We start from the raw sequence: 20,271 nt of genomic DNA on the forward strand, positions 1-20,271 counted from the left end.
CACATCCCACTTATATACCGTATAGTAACTCCGAGCAGACCAGTTTGTTTTATCCCAACAATAGCCTCCACCGCCAGGCAAGTGGCAAGTACGATCGTTAACGAGAATCGAACCGCCGACCTTTAGTTGTTTGGAGAGACGCTCCACCCACTGGACTAAGGCCATGATCCCCAATTCTTGAGAGCATAATTCAAATCATTTAAACACCCTCTCGTTATTGTTTCCACGTTTTATATATCCACCCTCATTCACACAATGGGCTTGGGGTAGCCTAGTGGCTAAAACGTTCGCTCGTCACACCAAAGGCCTGGGTTCGATTCCCAACATGGGTACCGTTTGTAAAACGGATTTCTGGTATTTCCCACATTGATAATATTAGAATACAATAAATGCGCTTAAAATCACACCCAATCATTCGCTTACAACACAAGCAATGTCTCTGTTTGACCTTTGTCTTCTTACAGAGAACATTAAAATGAAATATTTTGTCTTTTATGTCATTTCATATAAGATCAGAAAGAGTCGCGTGTCATGCCATATGTCTTACCACACCCTATAGTCAGCCCTACAAGGCCCGTAACCGGAGCTGTTTACATTCAACAATTCATCCACTTTAAGAAGAGGGCGAAATTTAAGAGGTAGCGACCTTTGACGTCCATTATTTCACGCTGCCGCACGAGATTGGACGAGTTCATTGTTCATTTAGGAAAGTCAATACACAACAAACAAATAGAACGCTCCATTTAAACGAATTACGACTATGTTCCAGTTACTGTGATAAAACATCGGCTATGAGTGGTTAGAACGTGAACAATGGTACTTATGTATATGGACCTGTTGTAAAATCGGGGTATTGAACGAGTCGGGACATGACCCAACACCCCTCCCTACATTGTTTTAGCTTCGACGACGGGAATGACACTCGTGAGCTCGGGCTGTCGTGACTACATTGACCTGGGACGAGAGTACTGACTCGGTTGTGTGTTTTATTCCGTTTTATTAATCAAACATGATTCGAATTTTCGTGTTGAGCGTGGCTGTGTCTGTGGCTTTAGCAGATCCTGTCACGAACTTCAAGGATTGCGGTGAGACTTGTATACTTCTCATATCTACACACACACTTTTCAAAATCACGTTTTGAGTGCATATATGTAATGATCGAATCGTGTGGGGTTTTTCATATTGTGTGTTCGGTGTCGAAATTAACTATCATAAACTGATATGAGGATGTATTATAAATTTACAGATCTCAGTCGTTTGTATGTGTATTGATAGCTTAATTGTTCTGGACAAACTTCCTCCAGGAAACCCTCAACTCGAGTGTTTCGATAATCAGCCACGGTTATTAAATATAATTTATTACTTACGATCAGGGATGGGTTTATCTGCATCTAGTCACAATTTGAAGTAGTTATTACGTGTCTAAATAACTGCCTCGTCTGTATATCGGTGTTTAATACTGGAGAAATAATTCTTGATGTCGAATGAAGTGGGCGTGTCCAGTCTATTTCCGGATTGAACAGACTTGAGTGAATTTTGAAAACTTTGTTATAATAGATACTTACATATCATTTGTATATATAATTCTGCATAACTGTCAGCTGAGACGGGTTTATTTATATCCCTATAAAAAGGAATAGTGTAAATGGTTGTTGTTTACCCCAAGGAACTGATACATAGGCGGATCCAGAAATTTCAAGAGTGGGGTGGGGGGTGTGGGTTCCGAACCCCACCTTGGCTCTGCCCTTAGTCATTTTCGGGGGTGGGTGGGGGGTTGGGTGTCCCCGAACCCCCTGAACCCCCTCTCTGGATCCGCCACTGTGATATACGAGTACCTGCGCTCACGACTATATTAAGACATTGTCAGCCGCAGTTAATGGGGTGAGCCATGGGGCGCTTCTATCCAGTGATATTGAATTTGATTACAATAACATTCTCTATGGAGTGTTTTACATATTTCGGAGGTCGTTTTCAGACCCGTGTTTGAATGTTGGTTTGGTTCGTTGTGTACGTTGCGTGGACCAGGATGCTTAATGCTGATCATTATGATAACTCCCAAACCATCTGTCGCGTTTTGTGCAGCTTGGATTGACTTCACACCAATCATTAATTGCAGTCTGGACCCGTGATCACGCATCAGGGCATGTATACCGCTCAGTATAAGTTTAACGTGTCTGTTATAATTTCTAGTGGTTTTTTTTGTGTGTGTGTGCGTGTGTGTAATTATTGTAATGGAAAATAAATATAATAATAGTAATTATCGTTATTTACAGTTTAAGATGGGCAGTAGGGAAAATATTGTGGTTACGGGACTGTGAGACAGACTACCCAGACAGCAATGGAACTTTCCTGGTCGAAACACGACAATTTCTTAATATTTCAACCCTTTTCTCTTTGAGCAAGTGGGCGGTTTCGTTTAATCGTCCATCAGACCAGTTTTATCTTGCAAATTTTCAGTTTCCACTTACTGCTTTTTGTTTGTATGTTCAGGTTCTGTAAGCGGCAAGATCAACAGCCTTGACATCACGCCATGTGCCTCCTCAACCTGCCAGTTCCCCAGGGGAAAGAACGTCAGCGTCGTCATCGCCATCACCGCCAGTACGTGGAGTTTCCATGAATCTTTACACACACACCCTGTTTTCCGTCCACATACACCCTGGTTTCCGTCCACATACACCACATATTGTCATTATGCCCTTTATATGTGCCCCAAATACAGTGTACTTTTACATTTATGTTCAAACCCTCACAGCATTCATTGGTCAGGCTCGCTGGCTTAGTTCATGCACGTCATAGAAACACCTGCCTGCCCTGCCCGGGACGGGTTATTTTCAACATGGACTGCCAGATTCTCAAATCCACCAGCCCGACGGTCGGATTAAAATTTAGACATGTACATAAAGATATTCATCATATTTCAGGAATATTTAATAAATCATTATTAATTCACTCGTAAAAATAGAGTAAATAAGTAAATTAGTATTTTTTGTGGGCAGGTAAGTTTTGGTCAGGGCTGGCAAGTTTTACATCTAACCAGCCCTGTGGTTTGGTTGAAATGTTTGGGAGTTTCATACCCTGATAGAATCCTGTTTGGGTAGTTTGATGCTGGCGTTGTCATTTTCTAGACTGTCTGGTGTAAAACTCCAATATGTACAGACCGTCGTCATGTAGCTTGAATTTGCCGAATATGGCGTGAAACGAACTAACATACAACACAGTATGCTCAACAGTATACTTTGCAGGGTTGCGCCCCTTGATCGTTCCAGGACCCGATCATAGATTCGAATCACACTTTCACTCACAGGGGTTTTTAAAGCAAAAGAATGGCATCAAGGTATATACTGTCAATGACGGGGTCTTAACACTATAAATAAGGATCCTTTAACACCCCGCCAGTAAGGACTATATTCCTTTAACTAGCCCTTTCCGGTGCCAGAATGACACGAGTAGTTACGAATGACTATATTAAAGGATAAATAGTGTTAGACCTCTTCAGTGACAGTATATAAAGGATATATAGTGTTTGACCTCGTCAGTGACAGTATATTAAAGGATATCGTTTTAGACCCGTTAGCAACAGTATATTAAAGGATATAGTATTAAGACTCCGTCAGTGATAGTATATACCTTGATCCACCTTTTTTGCGTTACAAGCCCCTGTGCTTTCACTGACCTTTCGGTAGAGTGCCCGTCACTTTTTTATGTCAATTTTGAAAGCTGTAATTTTCCACTCGCGCACCTTGAAATCATAGAAGTTAAACAACTCCCCCAGTTCGCCCTGTTGAGTTTCCCTAGGGCGGTTCGTAATCCAATATGTCTATCATTCAGTTCCCATATTCGCCCTGTGTATTGATCATGGTTTGTCTTGTGTTTCACCAAAAGTACCTGCATCATTCACAGCTTAATTAAGACTAATTTTATATTCTCTTGTGTTAACGTTCACATTTTCGAATCAGACCCGTTATAAGTCCCACAAGCCTAAAATGCGTTGATTGCTGTTCAAACAATTCCATTGAGGAACTAGGTACGGTATTGCGTGTCGAATTGAAGATTTAGAAAAGCTGCAGTGAATTTTAAAGCATCTGTAATATAGCACGTGAGGTAGATTAATGATTAAAGGGTTCGCTCGTCACGCCGAAGGCCCGGGTCCAATTCACCACATGTGCAATGTGCGAAGCCCATTTCTCCTGTCCCCCTTCGTGATGTTCCTGGAATATTGCTAAAAACGGCGTAAAACTAAACTCACGCTCTACGACTTTTTCTTTTGCTCTGATTTACTGAAAACAATTGATCAATATTCTTGTATAGCAACTGTCTCCTTCTGCACAGATGCCCAGGTGACGCAGGCTAAGACCGTTGTCCATGGCATTATCGACGGCATCAATACGCCCTTCCCGATCAACCAGCCGGACGCCTGCGAAGACATGACGTGTCCGGTCAACAGTGGGTCGAGTGTCACCTATGAAAACTCCATATTCGTTCGGACGATATTTCCTGAGGTAAGGTCTTCAGTCATCCAGCAGGACGATGGGCAGGCCTAGTTGTTTAAGGGTTCGATTCCCATATACGTCAACTGTGTGAAGCCTATTATTGGTGTCCTCAGTGACATTGCTGGAATATTGTTGAACGCGTCATTAAACATTACTCACTCACTCAGTGAGCCAGCCCTGTGGGGAGTAACGTAGCTTTTAGACAGGATTGGTCTACTGAAGTTGAGAAAAAAACCCGCTTGATCATTATGCTACTTTCAAATCTTTGTTACAAAAAATAGTGTGAACAATGCATCAGTATAGCTGAATTTAAGAGATCTCTGTTAAAATTGAGATTTAGTTCTAATTCCTTTGGAGTTCAAAATCTAAGAATGAGGATATGTCTAATAGATGATAATGAAGCAAAATGTAATGTTTGGAATGCATTAGAAAAAGCCATGTAATTATTGAGTGTTTAAGATGTGCAACACCAATGAAACATTATTTTGTGAATTAAATAAAAAGGGTATGTTTTCACTATAGATTAGCTCTGTACTACTACTACTACTACTACTACTACTACTATACAATGATATTTTGTAAACTTCCAGCAAATCCTTTTGCCATATTTCTCAATGAGATTAGATAGATGTAAACTAAAACAAGTGAAGCACTCATAAAATATACTGACGGCAATGAAAACGCAACTCGAAATTCATGAAAATTATACTTTTTCAGCATGGGTTTGGATTTGATACTTTAACACAATTGTTTCGATTTATTGAATTCCGTTTCTTTTGCTATATTTTTGTATGTATAGTCATTGTCCGACACTTCGAAAAATGGAAGTTGGACAACTGGTAGTCCAGATCACGTAATTTGTGTACCCCTTTGACACGCTTTTTGTGGAGTGAGTGAGTGCGTTTAGTTTTACGCCGCACTCAGCAATGTTCCAGCTATATGGTGGCGGTCTGTCAATAAGAGTCTGGACCAGACAACCCAGTGATCAATAGCATGAGCATCGTTCTGCACAATTCGGAACCGATGACATGTGCCAACCAAGTCAGCGAGCCTGACCACCAGATACCGTTAGTCGCCTCTTACGACAAGCATGGGTTACTGAAGGCCAATATTCTAACCCGGACCTTCACGGGTCGCCTTTTTGTGGAAGGCCAGAGCTCCAGATAAGATTTAGCTCATGTGGGTACTGTACCCACAGTATTTATTTTGAGTGGGTATTATGAATGTTGAGTGGGTATTTCATTTTCCGTTACCCACTGCTTTCAAATATGTGCGTATTTCAGTCATTTTACTCACCTAAGGTATGTTCTGCGTTATGTCATACCTAATCAAAACCAACTTAAATATAATGGAAATGATTTCATAAAAAATCACTCATCCTATACTGACAGTACAACACTTGTCCAATACTAACAGTACAACTTGATAGCAATCGATGTGTTCTTCATTACGCAAGCGATTTTTATAAATATATTTCGTACGCATTTGTTTTAAACTTTTTGCGTATCTAACATTTTTAATGCGTAATTGGTACGCAACAATTATTTTTCAATGCGTAATTGGAAATTTTCTATGCGTATTTTACCCGGATACGCAGCTTATCTGGGCCTCTGTGGAAGAATCGATGGCTGAGTGGGTTAGAATCCGGGATGGGACTCGGCCTAACAAAGATACTATTTTTATAGAATCGATACTTTACTGAGATAGTGAAATCCCAAATGTTGCATTTTTTATCGGTGTTGGGGTCCCAGTGCTCTTGATCTGAATAACGACAGTGATGATGATCGAGAGGTCAAAATGGCTGCCCGTTATGAACTTGCAAAACGTGACCCCCGACATCGTACTATTCTCACCTGAATTGTTTGTGTAGCCTTTAGTGTTTACAAAGTGAAAGAGCCAGATTTGATTTTGTGAGTGAGTCTAGTTTTACGCCGCTCTCAGCAATAGGTTTTTTGTAAACCATGCACTTATTGTTTGTAATCCCCTCGATGATACTGACAGGTAGCTAAGGTACTGTAAGTCCCCATGGTCCCTAGTATGGTGATCGACCTTCAGTTGTTGGCGATCTATAGCCTGTTTTTATCTTGTATTGTCCTAATAGTGCTATTAGTTTTAACCTTCCAAACTAGTTTTAAATCTAATTGTGATATTCTAGTTGTTTTACTGTCCTTCGTTGACAGGGTTTTATATATTATATGTCTGTATTACAAAGTTAGAACTAGTTTTAGTCACGATATGGCTGAAATACTGCCGATGTGACTTTAAATCTTAACTCACTCACTCGGTGATACTGAAGCAGCGCAAAACAAACCTCGCTCACTGAGACAAATACAACTGTACAGATTCTAGTTGGGTAATTGATGGGGGTTATCACAGAATCTTAGATGAAACGTTTTTCGGGGTCTTTTCACTTATCCGAGAACTCAGTAAAGGGGCGATGGGGGAAGCCCAGCGGTTAAAGCGTTCGCTCGGCACGTCGAAGGCCCAGGTTCGATTCCCCACATGTGTACAATGCGTGAAGGCCATTTCTTGTGTTTCCCGCCGTGATATATTGCTGGAATATTGCTAAAAGCGGCGTAAAATCCTACTCGGATCCAAAAGGAGTGTAAATCAATACTCAGGGGAAACAACGATATGAAATATCGGAGACATTCTGATTATTCTGGGATATATACAGAATGTCGTGGGATATCATTAAGTATTTTTAAGTATGATGCAATCGGGTTTTTCAGATCCGCCTGGTCGTCAAATGGGAGGTTCAGGACCAGTCCGGACAAGACTTTATCTGCTTCGAGGTTCCGGTGGAAATCACCGACTGAGCATGTGCAAATCACCGACTGAGCATGTGCAATAGATGTTTTAACCTATTGTATATAACTGTCCAGGCAGCTGAGTCGTGGAGCGTCCGCTGAATGTGTGTGTGATTCCATTCTTCAAGTGTTTGTTAAGTTTGATTTGCCATATAAACACAACGTTGTTAACACTCTTGTGTTTGTGTTGGTATTCGACCTATTTAGATTATTTAATTGTTGTCAAGTCACGTCAATGGCCTTCGATGTTTCTGGCGTTCTTCTCTGCTATATTGCTGCAATATTACTTATATGTACTCTGTAGGTGTACAAGATTCTGCTGTGAATAGCAGGTTTTGACGGTTACAATGTGATCTACAATATATGTTGTTCACTGGTCACGAGGGGGCATGGGTTGATGTACCCTCGACCCATGGGCCCCGAGGGACCAGTGAACAACGTAGTTATCTTACCGAACACCTTAATGCTAATTTTGAATTGTTTTAAGCACGGGTACAAATCTTTTTGTAGCCATCGCTAGATTTTGCTGACAAGTAAAACAGATTTAGAGTTATCTCCCTTCCCTCCCTACATGGGTAAATACGTGAAACCCACTGGTGTCCCCACCCAACTCACACACTCACTCTACAATAGATTACAACGCTTACATCAGGCAAAACCCAAAGAGCTGAGAAATCTCACGTTTAATGACATTTCGACCGTCCCCGTGGTCAAGTGGATACCCTGGTTAGAATTGGTCTTCAACAACCAATGCTTGTCGTAAAAGGCGACTTATGGGATCAGGCGTTAAGACTTGCTGGGAAATTGTGGCGTTTAAGAACAAACAAGACATGACATATTAGCGACCAAGGCATTCCCATGAACGACAATCCCATGATCAAAAGCATGATCATAGATCTACGCAATTTGGATCAATTAGTGATAACAAGTGAGGTTATTTTGCTGCTGTCACAAACACATGCAGCGACACAGCAATGCTTCATCTGCATAAACACGGGAACGTTTGGCTCAAACTAGAGAACTGAATTGAACACGAGTTTGGTCACCTAATTTGTCAAATATGGCAATGAACTCTCCAGCAATTTTGAGTCAAAGAGTCCTGGCTTGCCCGTGCTGTCGAACGAAACAAAACCCCCTTTCCAATATTTGTTGCATGGTGTACGGATGTTTTTATTTCCTTAAAGCCTTGGGCCGATGGACAGAAAAAATATAACGTATAGAAAGAAGCAAGGCCATTTCATTTCAAGTGTTAATTTTGCTGTTAATTTACAATGCATAAATGAGCGAAAAAATACGGTTTACGCAGCTTTTAACAATATTCCAGCAATGTTACTACAAGCGGGCCGCACAAGTAGGTTTCGCGCAATGTACCGTGAGAGAAACCGGTGTTCTGTGTCTTTGCCAACTAAAGTACTGTCGGAAATAGAAAAAAACTGTTTTTTGGCTGTTACTCTGTATCCCTAAAATTTACACAACTGCAAGTAGCATATGTCGAAATAACCCAATTTGGCATTCAGTGGGATGCGAAATAGGATGTCCAGAGAAGCATGTTTACTGGTAAAATCGGATAAAACTTAGAAAAAGTACGAATAGCTACTGAGAACAATATATCAGTCTATAGATGGCAATTATTTCACTCAGCCAGGTATGACGACGGAGCGTCGACTCACCTGGCATGGAATGCACGTGCTGCCTACAGGCACGAGGGGTCATCTCAAAGATATTTTGTGCTTTTTCATGTGTGTTGACTATGACTCATCTATTGATTAACATCTTACGTGTCTTTCTTTCATGAAGTTTATGTTACGATATAAAAGAGTATGATACCTGATAACCATAGAAACGCATCGTATTAAATGTCTCAAATTATATAGGTGGCATGGCCACCCGATCGCGAAGATCGACAGGACTGGATATTATGTGTAAATTGTTATGACATGCCGTGTACTTCCCAAGTATAATTGCCCTAAAGGATTATCGTATCTTAGCCGATATCTCTATCCCCAAGCCCGACCCCAACGATCGTCTGCGACACCCTTCCAGGTTTTGCTTTTGAGACGAACCCTCCTATCTGTTTCTTTTTATAGTGACGCCAGCTATCGTTTATAATCAAGCTATTTCAAATTGGGCATTTAATAAGTGTCATTTGTAATACAATATCGTCGCACACTAATTTGCATAAAGCCATGGTCTGTTCCAAATAAATCGTTTTGGACTTTAGAAAAAACCCGCATTGCTCATTTCTGCACTAATCTCTCCTCAGTAAAGTCCTTTTTCTACGTTTCCTATGTCCCTACCACTGAGACTGTAGTGAGGCCGAACTTAGTTTAACAGATATTTCACACTTGCACTATATCAACTACATAAATTGTAGAGGTAAATGAGAAAATACAGTTTTTTCCTATTTCCGACAGTACTGTAGTCTATATCTAGTCCCGCATTCCGACAATGCATGAATGAACCCAATGATTGACATACCCGTTATTAGTGGTCTTGCTGCATTTTCGATATCTCAGCTGAAGTTCTTGATTTCTATTACATATTAACCTGATCTTCTATGTATGTGGTTCCACCGTCTGTGCCTTTATGTATCAAATGGTAAAAGAAATAGCAACGGTTTCTGTGCACATTATAGGATTATTTATCCAAATCTTCGAGCTGAACAAGTAAACAGGTCTGTCTAATTTTAAAGCTTGCTATTCACTTTCCCCTAATCCCCAGAATTCTGACCGATCTGAATTGTCATGTTGAAAATGTGACATTCAGCCATTGTGTTGTGTGTATCACTGTACAGTATATTGACTGTGCTGCAGTGATGTCCGTTTAACGGAGAAAGTTAATCATCTGCATATCATTGCTCCTGTGGCGCTGCGATTCGCTGTGAAGAGTTGCGTCCCTTATTCGTTGTGCCAGGATTACTGGGTTCGAATCCCAGATGCTCCTTTTCATTGATCCATAGTGGGTCAGCCCCTAATCAAAAAGTTGATTCTTTTAATAGTGAATAGCTCTAGACAAACTATGAAGCCACTACACATATTCCGCTTCAAAGTTATGTCTCTTTAAGTTTTGATATCAGAGTAATGTTTCCACGAAATCAAAAACCCGTGAAGATCCGTGTTAGAATTGATCTTCAGTAACCCATGCTTTTCGTAAGAGGTGACTAACGGGATCGGGTGGTCAGGCTCGCTGACTTGGTTGACACACATGTCATCGTATCCCAATTACATAGATCGATGCTGGTTCAGACTCGATTATTTACAGACCGCCGCCATAGAGCTGGAATATTGCTGAGTGCGGCGTAAAACTAAACTCACTCACTCATTACATTTTGCAGTACGGTAGTAAACGGCGAACATAAATATTTGTTTCTACATGTCCCCGTTAACACCCATAACTAGACAAAGGCTGCGTATTTTTATTGGAAGGATACCATTCTTCCAGAAAGCCCGTATTGTGTGAAATTTTTCAGTTTAATAGGTAACAAAAGCTTTGAAAACATGCTTGGGGAACTTGTTTTCAGCAGAGATTACTTATGCTCATAGAAATGGTTGTGTCACATTTATTTATTATTGACATTTCACTTCATCTCAATCACTATGGTGGTTCCAACCTACCTGTATTTCTAACGATTTCAAGAGAGCATTCTGACAGAATCTAGATACAAAACCAGTCTATGTTCTACATAATCTCGTACACGGACAAGATAAAGGGATTATCAACTCCACGACCGAGTTATGGCAGATAAGGACTAACGCAGGTGATAAAAGCGGATTTGACCTTCCAGCTAGACAAATGGCACTTTTTTCCATCAACGAACCTGAAAATGACCTTTTGTATCATACGAGAACAGACTGGTCCACATTAATATGAAGGGGGTGAGCGTGACACATCGGCTTTACTGTTGTTGTATTCGGCACACCATTGAGAAATCTGTCACGAAAGCAAAGACCGAAATGCCTTTAAAACCTGTATGATACGTTTCAATTTACCACCGTAGCTGTAGAAGCTGTTAAATACTATTCTCCCAACGAAACTTATAACCCCAGAGGTATGGACCAGACCAAACGACGGTGTCAACTCTTTCTTTTTCGTCTGTAAGGTCTTACTGACCGGTTGGTGCAAGTGATTTGACATTTAAATATTTTAAACAGTTAACCATGCTTCGTGCTTTTGTGGTATGCCTGATTGCCGCTGTGGCGTTTGCCGACCCGGTGCCAAACTTCAAAGACTGTGGTAAGCTATAGTACAGTACAACCAGAAATTATTGAGAATTTAAGATTGTAATTTTTTATATATTTTTCACTCATTACTCACGTATTAAATGTGAATATTAGCAGAACATAACTCAATATTCAGAGACAGGTGAACAGTTAGTATTTTGTCAAGTCACCATGGGCAGCAATGCAGGCTTCAATGCAGCGGGGCATACTACTGATCAAAGAAGTTAGTAAGTCGTTGTCCATGCTGTCCCAATATCGGACCACCTCTTCTTTCATTTCAGCAATATTTGTCAGATTTGTCTTATTGACACTTTTCTTCATAAGTCATCAAACATTTTCTATTGGATTTAGGTCAGGGCTATCGCTTAGCCAATCTAATAATGTCATATTTTGGGTCCGAAACCAGGCCTGTGAATGCTTTGAACGATGTTTTGGGTCGTTGTCCTGCTGGAAAATCAAAAAAATTCCATAGAACACGTGAGCAGATGGAAGTAAATGTCCCTCGAGAATATCTGTGTACCGCTCACTGTTCATATTCCCTTCAAATACACAGAGGGGTGTTGCCTCTAACACAGATATGCCACCCCACACGTTAAATTTCTGACTGTACTTTGGGCGCTGGTACAAAGGTTTTTCAGTTTGTTTGGTCCAGAATTTCAGTGTATTAGGAAACAACCATACAGAACTTTCATCTGAGAAAATCACATTGTCCCAGTTAAAATTTCTATGCTGTAAGCACCAGTTCAACCTTCGCTCCTTTTGTTCCGGTTTCATGATCGGTGATGGAATTCCTCAACTTTTCTGCCAACCCATTGCATGCAGCTCAGTTCTAATTGTCTCCTTACAGACAGCCACAGTTCCTCTATCAATCATATCCAGCCTTAAGTTTTCTAAACTCCTTCGTTTGATTTTAGAAACAAGAATACCAAGCCGCCTCCTGTCACCGACAGTCAATTTTCTGGGCCTACCTGCGCCTCCCTGGTGCTCAGTGCCATATCCATTTGCAATATTTTTCAAAACACGATAAACAGTGGACAAAGGGATGCCTGTTCTACTTGTAATCACCTTAGCTGATCTGATGTCATTGTTATAATACTCTAAAATCAACTTCCTCTTCTCTAAATCATCCATATTGAGGATCGCTGAAAATGTCGTCTGCTAGCAAGTAAACAAAGGGGGATAACTCTTCACAAACTAATGAAAAAGGATTAACGGAGTTGTCTCTCTTGAATGAAACCAATCACTTGATAGCTGGTCGAAGTTGTTTATACTAGAAATCCAATTAAACATATTCCTAAAATTCTCAATGATTTCTCGTCATACTATAATACCATTCCTGGAGTTCCATCAACTTGCGTATATAATGTAAAAGTCTGTACGACAATATTCCGCCGTGCTCTTTTTTTGTGTCAGTCTAAAGCATTCAACGACAAGTGATAACGTTTAAAGAAGACTAGGCAAACAGGCAGTAAAAATTAAGAATGGAAAATGCCTTTCAGAAGCTGGTCGAATGTAACATATGTTATATTTGGGATTACGCTTTCTTAGTAAAAGGGCAAGCTAGAGTACTTCCTGCTGTGTAGTCCCATCTGGGTTTCGAACCCACACTCCTGTGGGAAGTCACCGAGTCGCCAGCACAGAACATCAGCGACCTGACCCACTCACCCATACTTCTGAGGGCAGGGCTCCGAAGACTATGAATAGACAATTCCCAGGATTCGAATCCCGAATGGAACTCCACTGAAAAACAATACTAGAAATTGTATTGTATATGAGAAAGTCTAATCCCCATATATAACATATGGCAGGCCAATATCAATATCTAGCATAATATAATTATAGTTTTAGTAAGTAAATTTATCCAAGGAGAATAAAATCATATGTGTTAATGATGATCGCCAATGATTTCATATTGAGACTGTATTTAAACGACTGAAACGAAATTAATTAATTTTTCGAAGTGACTTCATGAGTCAACTTCATCACATACTGTTAATACATGAGTTACCTCTAAGGTGACTAAAATACTAAAATCTACCCAGTAATAAGTCGGAACCAAATAAGAATATCTCTATAACAACGTAAAACAACACGAAGAGAGCACCGAAAAGCTTGCGTTAGGCCAATCTCTTCTTATTTACAAACATGCGCGTTTGTTTTCAAACAAGAGAAAAGTCCGGTCACGTGATGTGCAAATTAGCCTGTGGCAGTGATTTTTTTTTTTAAATTCTAGTTAAGCACCGCAACCAGCTTGTGCAGTCTACAAACTATGTAAGCTGTTATCCGTCGGGAAATGGTTGTGGCACACTTTGCCCCAAATGGGAATCGTTGCTTGATATCGTTGCTAGCATCTTAACGAAAAATGGAATGCACTGTGAGTACAAGGGCACTACGACACATGAGTCTCTCTGGAACCATAAAAATGCCAAGTGATGAATAATGATATCAGCTCACCACGTCGACCTTTTGGCTGTCATCCGGATTACACAGGTGCCATTGTATATTTTCTTGATGTTAATTTCATGCCATGCATTTCAATGGTCCATACCTACATAGTTTTGAGTATGTTTCAGGTTCTGTAAGCGGCAAGATCACAAGCCTTGACATCACGCCATGTGCCTCCTTCCCTTGCCTGTTCCCCAAGGGAAAGAACGTCAGCGTCTCCATCACCATCACCGCCAGTACGTGGATACCCTTACTCCTTCCGATTGAGGCACTGTTAATCAGGGGGCATAGGGCTAGCCTAGCGTTTAAGCGTTCGCTCGTCACGCCGAGAACCCGGGTTCGATTCCCTCATGGGTACAATGGAAACCAACTTTTGGTGTCCCCCGCCGTGATATTGCTGGAATATTGCTAAAAGCGGCGTAAAACTAAACTCACTCACTGTTAATCAGTCAGCCGATCTTTAGCGGGTGTGAAGAATAGAGGTCAAAGCGACCATCTCTCATCATATTCTTGATATGATATGACAGTACAATGCATGAAATGCTTTCGTGATATCCTTCCATGAGATTGTTGGAAAGTTGCACTTTCTCACTCTCTTATTACATTAACTGCTACAGCTTCCTGTGCGTGGTGGGTACAGTTCCTGCAGAAAGTCGTTGTTTTTATACCAAACGACGTTAGGATATGATACTTCTTGTTACCCTGTCTGGCGAACAGCATTAATCAAATATAACTACTGGGTAGTCCAAGCAGGGTATCCGTATTAAACTGTTTGTCAGTGAGCTAGCAATATACAATTGGCATAGTATAGGCTAGTATATGATCCATCCCTTCATTAAATTAGTGACGTCATCTTGAGCGTCACGTCAAACCCCACTATCTCACCTCTGTGTATTCTAAGCATGTCCATGGCATCCATTGTATAGGCGCCCAGGTGACGTCAGCTAAGACAGAAGTTCACGGCATCATCGCTGGCATCCTGACGCCCTTCCCCCTGGCCCAGCCCGACGCCTGCAAGGATATGACCTGCCCCGTCAACAGTGGCTCCGACGTCACCTACACCAACCAAATCTTGGTGCAGGAAGTCTACCCTAAGGTATACCATCCTTTTGAGGTGATACAACAGACTACAGACAGACTAAATATCTTTCTTTTAAAAATTATTTCATTGGTGGTATATTTTAGCGGGAAGGCAATTTCTTTCCTTTTTCAAAACACAATTTTTTCTAGTATTTTTTTCGCTTCGTTGAAGATCCGTATAATGTGGCAAGAAAACAATATGTGTTCTTCACATTTCATTATCCTTCTTGACTTAAACAATGTGATCGTTTGCATGCCTCCTGTTTCAGATCCGCCTGGTCGTCAAGTGGGAAATTCAGGATCAGTCAGGACAAGACTTTATCTGCTTCGAGGTTCCGGCGGAAATCACTGATTGAACATGCGCTGTGCTCCATACCGGAAATGCCATAGGCTAGTTCAGTCTAGGTATAATTTGATTCTCTCGCTTTTGGGGCTTTAAAGACCCTTGGTTTCAGTGAATTAAAAAGTAGATTAGTGCTATGTTGTTGTTGTTGTTGTTATTGTTGTACAAATACTGTGATCTCTTTTCATGAACCGATCGTAACGCTACGACCTCCTCGGTTCCGTCTTTTAGCCTCGGCATACGGTGACTTACTTAAGGTAGGATCACGGTAACATGGACTGTCCATTATATCAACTTACAACAGACGAAAATCTAAGATCACAGTAACACCGGCTGTTTTATGTGGACGTAAAGCTCAGATCACGTTAAAATCCTCTTTGTAAGGGACCGTCCATAATTTATAGCTGTGTGTGTGTGCGTGCTTGCTTGCGTGTGTATGCGTGTGTGTGAGAGAGAGAGAGAGAGATGTTGATTTTTATGGAGAAGCATTACAATGTGAATGACACCCCACCCCCTCAAACTTATGTACAAAGTAAGTGACCCCACACCCACCCACCCCGCACGTCATGTACAAAATCATATCTCTCAATCTCACTCTCACTCTCACTCTCACTCTCACTCTCACTCTCACTCTCACTCTCACACACTGAAAACTGTGTCTGTTTAAGGTCGATTTACGACAGTCGTAACGCTACGACTGAGACACAGGTGCATGGGTAGACATGAAGTGTAAGGTCGGGCCGTCAAGTCGAAGGTTCGACTCCAAACATGGTCACTGCCATGATTGTTACTAGACACGGACTGACATAGCGTGTGTTTAAGACAGTGATAGTGATGATACCAGTTGTCCATAGCCTGCCCCTTTGACGACACCTGTTGCAAACACACGCAAAGACAAGGCAATTGTTATAAATACAAAATACCATTAAGAAAGTGGTCAAATGTAACATATGATATATAGTTCATTACAGTTCTCAGTAAACTAAAGACATTAGTACTATTGTTGGGTTGAGTCCCATCCCGGATTCGAACAAACACTCTCAGTTTCAGGCACCTTACCGCCAGCACACAAAATCAGCCTTCTAGTCCACTCAGCCTACACAGAAATGAAAGTCAGACTTTGCCTACAACTCTGACAAGGGCAAACTGGCACAGCTCCTATGGCGCAAAGCTAAGAATACACAATGTCATTTAGAAAGTGGTCTAAAGTAACACATGTTATATTTCGGATTACACATTCTCAGATAAGTACAGATTCTAGTACTTTGTTGGTTTGAGAAAGTGTAATTTCAAATATAACATGTGTTACAAGTCGATAGTTCACCCAAACAGTTATGGTACTCGCATTTCCAGGGAATTGCATTTTTTGCATGAATTTCTTTCACTATAAATTATGGATAACAACTTCTTCGTGACTTTCGTGAGTGCGACGTTTCGATACAGATTCTTGTACCGTTATCAAGCGGGATCATTCGGGGTTTTTTTCAGTCCTAACATTTTTTATCACTGGCACATGAAGTTAAACTTCAAATTGTGTTCATTTGTTATCATAATAATGAAGATGGAAATATTAATGAGTAAAAAAGAGTTCATCTTTGTTGATCAATGTAAGGATATACATATACTTGGGTCTAGGACAATTGCCATCCGGACAATCGGCACCGGACTATTGCCACCTAGGACAATTGCCACCAAAAACATTTTAAAACATTCAGTTTCTTTAACAATTTTTATTGAGTTTGACATGGTAATCAATATCAAATAATAACATAATCTTCCATATTACCAACTTTCAACAGCTTAGATTTTGAGAAGGCGTTCGATACAGTATCTACTACAGATTTCTTTGATTATTGTCTTAGCTAAATCTGGTTTTGGTCCAGAAATCATTCGTTGGATAATGCCATATGAAACAACATCCTGTGTTATCCAACATGGTAAACTCTCTGATTTTTTCGTAAATGACCGAGGATGCAGGCAAGGACATCCTCTGTCACCGTACCTCTTTATTTTCGTCGCCGAAATGGTTGTATGATTAGAAGTAATAAGAACATAACAGTTATTGCTATTTACAAGAACGAGTCTAAATTGAATCAATGTGCAGATGATACTGAATTATTTCTTGAAGAGAGTGAACAAAGCTTAAAGGCTGCTATTGATGAATTTTATACTTTTTATAAATTGACAGGACTTCAAATAAACATTGATACGATTCTAGCAAATATACGATTAGGCACTCTAGAAATATCCTTTTTTTATTTACTCATAACTGAATGTCATTAGAATTTGTTGAAATCATGCAAAGGCTCTAGAATTTAAGTTAAGAATCTAAGAATCTAGTTGATCAAAGTCAGAATATGAATATACCAAGAAAACACTGACTCTTCATCATCTAAAGTTGTGTTTATTGACAACCTGCATTCATTTTCTCAAATAAAATTACATTATATAAAACTTCTGGGTGGCAATAGTCCTCACTATCATAGCAAAAATAACTGGGCGGCATTTGTTCAAGGTGGCAATTGCCCGAGTGGTAATTGTCCTTCTCCCATATACTTATACTACCAATTGCGCTTGCGGGTGGCGCAGCAGAGATTGCAACCCAGTCAATGATTCTGGGATATCATCCAGGTAGTCGCTGGGGGAAAAGGCAACAAAGGCAACAACCAGTCCCGTGGAATTGCTCTGGATCAGTGTCCCCTTAATGAACCCTTACAACTAAGCCCTCTTCTATGGGAACATTCCCAATGAATGCATGACTTTCTTGAAACCTTTCTAGTATACATGCATCCATCACAGCAATGTTTTTTACCACCTGTTATTTTTTGGTATAATTTCCATCTTGTAATGCTATTAAGTCTGTAAACACTGACGTTAATGATAATGAGATCAACCGTATATACTTTGTCCAGCTTTGGTGAAGTGCAAAAACTATATATATCCAGAGCAAAGTATTAAGGTGGGTGACTAGTAAGGTGAGGATTAATTAGAAAAATTAATTAGAAAAAGAATTACAAAGCAACAAATGACAGCTTGACAACGGTACAAGAATATGTATCGAATCGTCGCACTTCCGAAATAAATAAGATGTTATCCATAACGTTTGTTCAATATTGTATCTCACAACTTCTAAAATGCCACTCAAACAAGTTTCTTTCACTAATGCGTCAGATTTGGAATGTCCTCCTCATGATCACCATAATGCGTTTGGAAAACTTTACAGAGGATGTAGCCTAGATAACTTTTAGTCCAGCGGATAAGTGATTAAATTGTGCACTTTGAAATTTGGCATGATTGTAGCTTATTCCCTTCTTATCAAATAAAGACTGAGAGGCGTCGCATAATTTTTTATATTTTTCATATTTTTTGGGGGAAAATAAATCATTTTCTTCTACTATTTTCGTCATAATATTTTTCTAAAATCTCCAATTCTCATACATCATATATTATAGCTGATCATTTTTCATCTATACATGTCTTTTTATCTTTAACGGTTAGGTCCACGGAAGACAATTTATATAATGACTACCCGAAAATGGGAAAATTGACGGACATATTTCAAAATGGACTGCATCAGTAAAATAAGTATGAGATCATTCTTGGTGGAAGTGTGGGACGGAGGCATATTTCTCGGCAAAAAGTGAACTTAAAGACGGGAAAGCTGAAGTTATCAATCTTGTCATTAAAGTTTAGTGAAGAGTTTTCGACAAATTGTTTGAGTTTTTGAGAAACCACATGGTAAGAACTCGACGACTCAATACTTTCTGTAAGCACAAAGAAAGACTGAATGTCAAGTGGTCTATCTTCGAGACAGGTGGTACATTTGCTGGACTCCGACTTGTAATCAGTTACAAAGATAAGGACAGCTGAGACTTTCTTATCTATCCATGATCCTGACTTGTATCCAAATTCAAGTCTATCAACATTATATAAACAACACATGTGTACGCATGCAGGGACTAAACATAGAATGTTTCATTCTGATCAATCGTATAGCATAAAACCACCGATTTATTCAAACACGATTTCCTTGTTCACTTGGCTACTGGTTCCTTCTTGGTTACTTGATACAAGTGTTCATGGTCTGACTCCAGCAGGAACACACATGAGTGTGGCGACAGTCTTCTTCCCATCCAAGGGTGGTGGGGTAGCTTAGTGGTTAAAGGTTTGCTCGTCACGCTGAAGACCCGGGTTCGATTCCCCACATGGGTACAATGTGTGAAGCCCATTTCTGGTGTCACTCGCCGTGATATTGCCGGAATATTACTAAAAGCGGCGTAAAACTGAACTCACTCACTCACACTTCCCATCCATGTGTTGCTTCATACCCCTTACAGAACATTCTACGCGTGGAGCTAAACTTCCACTTCACCAGAATCAAAGTTCATATTTGTAAAACATTGTTATGGTTTTGGTTTGGGTCGTGCTTTTTAGACCTTTAACCTGTGCAATGTCCATCAGTTGTACCCTACCAATTGTTCTATGAACTGTATGGCCCCTGAAACAATACCCCGATAGTCTACAAACGTGTGACTTTATCGTATGACATACTCATCTGAATCAGTGTCAACATATGTGCGTCAAAACTTGAAAGTCACCACGAAGATTAGATACCATGCACCACACGTAGGAACAGTATTTCCCAAATTTAACAATGTTAGGAAATTAAGGCGTCATTCGAGGACCATATGATCGTTTGAAATGTACGTATCATTTTGCCGCAAAATGTGTATTCATTACGCAGGTCATCAAATGAAAGAGCATTTGAAAGCTATGAACAAATAACACAGAAGTGAGTAAATATGGTCATCGTTTCAAACATATTAAGAACGTTTGAAATATTTGTAAATATTGTTTATTGATGACACAGGACGGTATAAATA

The 20,271-nt window shown here is 40.2% G+C and overlaps 1 protein-coding gene across 1 annotated transcript; it reads left to right on the forward strand.

Annotated features, from left to right (window-relative positions):
- The first annotated feature begins 907 nt into the window (after nt 1–907).
- LOC124275776 (NPC intracellular cholesterol transporter 2-like) lies at nt 908–15,525 on the forward strand. The gene is made up of 7 exons (XM_046711445.1): nt 908–1,085; nt 2,491–2,598; nt 4,330–4,499; nt 11,413–11,533; nt 14,094–14,201; nt 14,892–15,061; nt 15,315–15,525. Exons 1-7 carry the CDS (start codon nt 1,010–1,012, stop codon nt 15,399–15,401), a joined length of 840 nt encoding a protein of 279 aa, XP_046567401.1. The 5' UTR covers nt 908–1,009; the 3' UTR covers nt 15,402–15,525.
- Nucleotides 15,526–20,271: the final 4,746 nt, after the last annotated feature.

The sequence above is a fragment of the Haliotis rubra genome, unplaced genomic scaffold, assembly GCF_003918875.1.
Source record: "Haliotis rubra isolate DU_JTF1 unplaced genomic scaffold, ASM391887v1 Scf202, whole genome shotgun sequence".
Classification (NCBI taxonomy): Eukaryota; Metazoa; Mollusca; class Gastropoda; order Lepetellida; family Haliotidae; genus Haliotis; species Haliotis rubra.